This window comes from Oncorhynchus kisutch, linkage group LG25 (genome assembly GCF_002021735.2).
Source record: "Oncorhynchus kisutch isolate 150728-3 linkage group LG25, Okis_V2, whole genome shotgun sequence".
NCBI classification, from domain to species: domain Eukaryota; kingdom Metazoa; phylum Chordata; class Actinopteri; order Salmoniformes; family Salmonidae; genus Oncorhynchus; species Oncorhynchus kisutch.
Genome location: NC_034198.2, coordinates 21,427,783 through 21,435,369, shown reverse-complemented (window position 1 = coordinate 21,435,369; position 7,587 = coordinate 21,427,783). Strand labels below are relative to the sequence as shown.

The 7,587-nt window shown below is 38.9% G+C and overlaps 1 protein-coding gene across 1 annotated transcript; it reads left to right on the top strand.

The window, feature by feature from the left end:
- The first annotated feature begins 276 nt into the window (after positions 1-276).
- On the top strand, positions 277-7,002 carry lcmt1 (leucine carboxyl methyltransferase 1). Its single transcript, XM_020460811.2, has 11 exons — positions 277-770; positions 1,089-1,180; positions 1,285-1,406; positions 1,518-1,594; positions 1,830-1,891; positions 2,002-2,104; positions 2,867-2,987; positions 3,096-3,197; positions 3,685-3,776; positions 5,202-5,299; positions 5,431-7,002. Exons 1-11 carry the CDS (start codon positions 685-687, stop codon positions 5,451-5,453), a joined length of 978 nt encoding a protein of 325 aa, XP_020316400.1. The 5' UTR covers positions 277-684; the 3' UTR covers positions 5,454-7,002.
- The last annotated feature ends 585 nt before the right edge of the window (positions 7,003-7,587 follow it).

The following is a 7,587-nucleotide window of genomic DNA, read 5'->3' as shown; positions in this document are numbered from 1 at the left end:
CTTTAATTTTTAGCTTGAATCAGGAATCAGGACTATAGTATTATGGTCAGATTTGGAGGGCCCTCCAAATGGAGGGCAAGGGAAAGCTTTGGGGGGTGTTAAGTGGTGGTGTCACATCATTTCAGGTTGTTGGCCTGAAGTAGGACTAAATATATTTAAATAGTGGATTAGGGTGGTGTTATTTTTTTATTATTTGTGTGTGTGTAGTGTTAGATGGTAGGGTATTTGTTTATTTATTTTCAAGCGAGGTATAAGGGAGTTGTACTCCAGTCTAGTAGGTGGCGGTAATGCAACATTTATAGGATGCCAACCGCTCTTAAACCTCATCGAAGAAGAAGACATACATTGTAGGCACCGGATGTTGAAGACTGCCAAGCTCCTTCAGCTGAGCAGTGGTAGCTAAATAATGCCAATTTAACAGAATTTCTTGCACATGTTATGTGACTGTAGTTAAATTATTTAACTGCTTCTTATATCAATTCGTCCATCTACTATAGAGTTTCACCAACCGGCTGGTCAAGTTGTTTTGCCTGGCTTCAAAGCTACGGTCAAAGTTATACAGTGTTAGCAACTAGCTAACGTTAGCCACATTGGAACAGCTGATACATTTGGTGTTGCAGAGAATACCGTTTTCTTTTTAAATATCAAAAACAGGGACTTTTGTATGAGGTGTGAAACTGTTAGATGGCTGCCCGACAACCCTTCACAGATTTAGACACTGCCGACGAAGCAGTGAGGTCGACTTGTGACGATGCAACGACATGCAAAAGGTAGCTAGCTAGCTAGATTCATAACATGTACAAGCTGCTGCTTAGCTAGGTGATCAGAATTGCAACATGGTTGCTGTGCGTTTGCAACACGTCAATTGCCTCCCCCAGTTGTAGCCACCTGCTTACCAGCAACATGAAAAGTGTATCTATTGAACCACATAGTGGTGGAATAAATAATCAGCTTGCCACTAGTATTTATTCAGATTTTACCCAGTAAATGACACAACCATATTCAATAAGACATTTCATAAATGGGAGTGTAGTATTTTTTTATACTGCATTTGGACATGCAATACTTACCATTTGTTTGATTTTCAGATATGCAACCAGTAAAGGCTACTGGACGGACCCCTATGTCCAGTATTTTGTGAGGTCAGTAGGGGAACGAAAAGCTCCAGAAATTAACCGAGGCAAGTCAATGTTGGCCTGAGGCAAAAACACATTTATAATTTTTTTGGGCGTGAAGAAGGCTTGCTTAATACTGTATTACTAAATCTTTGTTGTCCTCTGTTAGGTTACTATGCCCGCGTGCAGGGAATGAACCACCTCCTGGATGCCTTCCTCAGGAAAACAAAGTGTGACTGTCAGATAGTGAACCTGGGGGCAGGGCTGGACACCACTTTCTGGAGGCTAAAGGTACAGTCTAATAATCCCATTAAGGAAATGCATCAATCTTAGAGTACAATTCATGCTTGGCCTTGGTTTTTTACTTGCATTGTCTTTAATTTGTCATTTGTATGTTTTTAGGATGAAAACCTCATGCCTAGAAAATACTTTGAAGTTGACTTTCCAATGATTGCTGCCAGGAAAATACACAACATAAAGTAAGACGTTCTACTTTTTCTCTTTAGAATAATTCATATACATCAGTTTTTGGTTGAATTTGTTTTGATGTCACTGTGGTCTCAGTAATGTCAGAAATTGAACTGTAGAGGGAAGCAGAGCCTGTCTATTAACACTTTTGGAAATAGTCTGTCCAGCTACACTTGTAGTGTGCTAATCTGTTAAAAAGAAACACAATTTAGTGTGTAGTTATAATGTTGTGAACCTTCTCTTCAGGACAAAACCACCACTGTCAAAACCTCTCATTGAGACCCACTCCACAGACTCACTATTACTAGGTAATGAAGTAAAAGACATTGGCTGATACAAATCAACATAATACTTGTATGTAGTTGTCTCTTATGGTAACATTTCACCTAGTCATTTGTATTGTCTGTGTCTGTTTCAGATGGCCACAGCCTAGACTCAGACAGGTACTGCATCATCGGTGCTGACCTCAGGGACATCCCAGGCCTAGATGACAAACTGAAGAAGTTCCACCTCAACCCAGAGTCAGTGAAAATAACATTATATTGAATATGTTTGGCCTAGAATTCACCGTTGCAGTATTTTTATTTAATTTTGTTGGACAGCTTTGCAAGAGTCTAGCCATTTTTGAGGTAGCAGTATCCAACCGTATCAGTGGATCACCAGTTTTGCTGTAGTGCTACAGTAGGATGTTTGGCATACTATTGATGTCTTGGGCTGACAGTGTTCTTTCCCTGTACCTAACTCGTATTTATGGTCTTGGCCAGACGTGGCTGAGTGTTTGGCAGTCAGTTCCTGATGACAACGATCATACACTTGGGTGCTCTTTGATTTTCCATCCTTTCCACCTGTGCTTTCAAAGAGACCCATCTCCTTTGATCTCAGCCTATGAGACTTGGAAAAGCCACCATAGCCACTGGCCCAGTGTCAACCAAGGGTTCTGCTTTTCTTAGAGCTTATTGTTTTAGTGCATATATTAACTTCTTCCTGTGAGGTCTGGTCTACCAGCCAAGCCTCAATGACGTTAAAATACGTTTTTTTTTGTGGATTCAAGTATCTACTAAAATGTCTGCCACTTGTGCCAAAGGCTCTGTGGATGTGGTGTTTTATGTCACAGATTCTGACATTCAAGGGAGAAATTAAGCAGATGCAAATAAATGTTGTCTATTTCACCTTTGTTACATGTAGGATGCATCCCAGACATAAAATGTATACCTTTTTTTACATGCAGAACTGATTAGGAATCCTCTGGCTTTTTCGAACTTGGGGATGTTTTGTTCTCCTAGGTTGCCTACGTTGTTCCTGTCAGAGTGTGTGCTGGTCTACATGACTCCAGATCAGTCATCCAAGCTGGTGAACTGGGCCTCAGTCACCTTCCACACAGCCATGTTTGTCAACTATGAGCAGGTAAAGGATGAACAAGATCAGACTCGTAACTATGGCGAGATAGAATGCCTCTGCTGATTCCATCTATATTGCTGAGCGTCTATGCTAATTGTTTCTCTCTCTTTCTAGGTGAACATGCTGGATCGTTTTGGCCAGGTGATGATTGAGAATCTTCAGCGTCGTCAGTGTAATCTGGCTGGAGTGGAGGTGTGTCAGTCACTGGAAACGCAGGTACAGCACCCTCAACCGTACAGCAACTTTACAACAACACTTTAAAACACCTTTGTATTAGATCAGAAGTGACGTTACAGAATTAGCTAAATAAATCTGAAGGCAGCAGTGATTATGGAGCACAGTTAGATAAGGTTCACTTTGTGACGCAAACACGGTGTATACACGCTGAGTGGGTGTGATTAGAAGACTACAATTCTGTATGTACAGCAGCTGTGTCAGTCTCCAGATCTCTGTCTGTGGAACCAAACTTAAGGTCTCAGGGCCGAAGACTTATGAGGTCACTTGGTCAAGAGTTTCGCTTCCTTTTGAAAGTTTCACAGTCATTATGACTTAAATCATTTGCTTGTAAATATTCTGTATTGAAACTTGATCAAATGTCACCCCAAACATATATATGTACTCAATCATGACAATTAAACAACAAATCCCAAGTGTTGATTTTGTGCAAGACATGTCCTGAAGTGAAACATGCTTGCATTTGTAGAAAGAGCGCTTCCTAAAGACGGGCTGGGAGAATGCAGATGCTCTGGACATGATGACTGTGTACAGTGTTATACCTCAGGACGACGTGGCAAGGTAAGACACTTAAGTGTTAATGCTAGAGAAGCCAGTGTTTGGAGGATATATTGGCACGGGTGTTGTTAGTCGAGGGCCTGTACACCGTGCCGGTACATCCTCCAAACACTGGCTTCAAGGGCATTATTCCCTTTATACAACATATTCAAATAATGATATTTTCAATCAAAACGTTATTTTGATAAATTGATTCATACAATTTCATCCTTCCACAAGAATCACTTTTATGTTTACATATTTTGCATTACTCATCTCGTGTGTGTATATACTGTATTCTATTCTACTGTATTTTAGTCTGCCGCTCCCACATTACTCGTCCAACTATTTATTTATTCTTAATTCCATTCCTTTAGATTTGTGTGTATTGTGAAATTGTTAGATATTACTGCAGTGTTGGAGCTAGAAACAAGCATTTTGCTACAACTGCAATAGCATCTGCTAAACATGTGTATGTGACCAAAAAATGCTATTTTATTTATATAGTCCCGAAACAAATCTAGGGTTGCTACCCAATCCGACTGGTTGTCCGTTCTATTGGTTCGGTTGCCAGAGACGCGGCCCAGTCGTTCAGTCTTTTCGTTCTGTATCTACAGACACGACCCAGTCGTTCGTTCTAAATGTTCCATTGCTATACCTGCTGGCAACTTTCTTATCCCTTGCTGGTTAACTTAGTCACGTCCAACAGTGCAGACAGAATAACCACAGTAGCTGCATGTGTTTAAGGTGTTTTCTAGTGACATTTATTTGGATACATCCATAACAATGAGCTAATGAGGTGTGATTTTACCTGGCATAGAAAACACAGCTGACTCAACTTCAAACTGAAGCAGGAAAGACTACAAACTAGCTGCACTTCGTTTCATTTGACCTTTTTTCGATTGTATATTCTTTGTATATATATCCATAAAATGATGCCAGCTGATTAACGCTTTAGACTGTCTGAGAAACACTGCCTGCCTCTCTCGTCCCGACCCCTACACATTCATTACTATGGGACAGTGGGGAATCTAAATTAGAACATTTCGGCCAGACCGACAGCAAGGTTTATACAAATCTCCGCTGTTGAAAACTAAATGTTAGTCTAAAAGAAATGTGAGATAATGTGTGTGTTTTTATAGTGGAGATCAAGTTTCTAACTTCCCTGGCTGGGCTGATGAGACAGTCGATTGTGCAGTCAGATGAAACAGAGTAAATAGGCATTTTAACGTCAAAGATTCAGCCGGCGGTAACTTGTGGAATAGACACTGGCTGGAATGCGCTTTTAACCAATCAGCATTCAGGATTAGACCCACCTGTTTGAAGTCTTTTCAATACATTAGGCATCATGTTAATTCTCCGTTGTCAGTTTCACATTGTTTAGCTCAAGTTTTTATTGAGATTTTTTTTTCAACTCTTTATTAGTTTCTCCATCTTTTTTTAATACAGAATAGAGCGTCTGGAATTTCTGGATGAGAAGGAACTTCTGCAGCAGCTCCTCCAACATTATAGTATCTGCTGGGCCACCAAGGACAAGCTCAAGCTAGGTACATATGGGTTAGAGTACTGCCACAAAGTTTATTTTTAAGTCTTTACATTTGGATACAGAACGTTGTTTTTAATTTACATCACTGTTCTTTATAAGATCACCAATGACACTATTGTCTGCTCGTTCCAGGACTCTCACAAGTTGCTTTCTGAACCTGGACTGTGGACCGACTGTCTTAAGCCTGTTTCTCTGTGATCAACACCACCATGTAAGGAAGAAGGAACCCGTTAACATCAGACTCCAGTCCTGTCTGTCTTTGCTTCAAATAAAGTCTGGGAAACTTCTGGCATCAGCAGAATTCTACTTAATGTGTTTCCTTTGCATCCCATAAGTGCACCCACTGCCTCCCAGCATGTTTTTGGGAAAGAAAAGAGAAGTTTGTGCTGGAAGTGTGATATGAATGACAAGACATTGGAAAGGACCGTATCCCTAGACTTCATTTCATTGTTTGTAATGTACCTTCAGACAACATTGAGAAGGTTTTCTGGATGTTGGAGAAAGTACAAGCCAGGTACCGGTCAAGTTTTTAATGTGCCATTGTGTTGTGAACTAAAAAGTCTATGTATTATTAAGACTCTAAAAATGTATTGCCAAGACCGATAGTGTCTTACGAATAGAAATGTAAAGTTAATACATTGAATGCACTTAAAGATTTCTTTGATTCAATTAGGAAATTGCTGGATTTAAGGTAGCAATAGATACATTTGCATGTAACAAGGATTCTAGTCAAAGAAATAGGAGTGGCATTTTCAATCAGAGCAAACACATTTCAAGATCTTGCAGGTGATACAACAGTACCAATGACACGACAATGCAGGTCTAGAGGTTGAATAAAGCTGTTAATATTTGTGTTTGAAAACCTGACCTCCATTTCATTACCTATGGTCAACAGACTACATTAGATGCCATGAAAGTCGATGTCATTTCCACATGGAAGACACATTGAATAGTTTGTTACCCTCTGAGACCCTTATGTCCTTCTGGTCAGATCCTATGTTTTACAGAGAAACATTAACCCAATATGACCTTGTGTACAGTGTTGTATGGATACAGATAGCAGCACTAGAGCACTGAAGACAGTGATGTTAGAGAGATGTTTATAACACATATACAGTGTCTAGTTAGTCTACACACCCCTTGCACAGTCTTCACATTTTGCTGCCTTAAAACTTAACCCCAAAAATGGATTCAATTACTTTTTTCCCTACCAATGTACTCAACCTACAAATTATAGAACATTTTCCAAATTACTTGTAAATAAATAAAAATTAGTGTGACATACAGTGGGGTTTGAACATTTTTACACCCTTCATAGAGATGAGCAATAATCGCTGCATAAAATATTTCAAATATTGAGCTTTATTGAATGCTCATAATATTGGGAAATTGTTTTATACTAATATAATTGCTCAGAGAAAGAGATTTTGTTTGACAAGTTATATATTTTTTCCTCAAAGGTAGAGGGTCAAAATGATTGACACCCCTAAAGAGTCTTATAAAGTAGTTATAGTTCAGTATTTGGTCCCATATTCCTATCACACAACAACTACAAGCTTGTGACTACAAACTTGGATGCATTTGCAGTTATGGTTTTTCATCTTATTTTGTGCCCAATATAAATAAATGTTAAGTCATTTGTGTCACTTTTTTATAAATAAGAATAGGATATGTTTCTAAACACAATGTGGATGCTACCATGATTACAGATCATCCTGAAAAATCATGAATAATGATTAAGAAAGAGGTCAAAGATCATATCCCCAAGACATGCTAAACTCTCACAATTACCAATAACGGGAGGTTAGCATGGGGGTATGATCTTTGAACTCTGAAACACAACCAAAACGAATGCATCCAACAAGCTTAGAGTGTCACAAGTTTGTATTCATTGCATGCAACGAATATGGGACCAAATACATTATTTATAAAAATCTTTATGGATGTCAATCATTTGAACCCCTACCTCTTCAGGAGAAAGAAATATATTACTTGAGCAATTGTATTAGTATAACATCATATAATTTCACTCATTTGTTATCATACAATATCTCAGCATTTATTTTATTGAGTCATTATTGCTCATCTTTATCAAGGGTGTTAATAATTTCGGACCCCACTATATTAATTGTTTTTGTCAAAATTGCTCAAGCTCAGCAAATTTTGTTGGTCATTGAAGGACAGCAATATTAAAATTGTGTCTTTGATTCGCACACTGATTTATGTCAGGACAGAGACTGGAACATTCAGGAACACAACACCTATTGGAAAGCCATCTGGTGTGTCTTT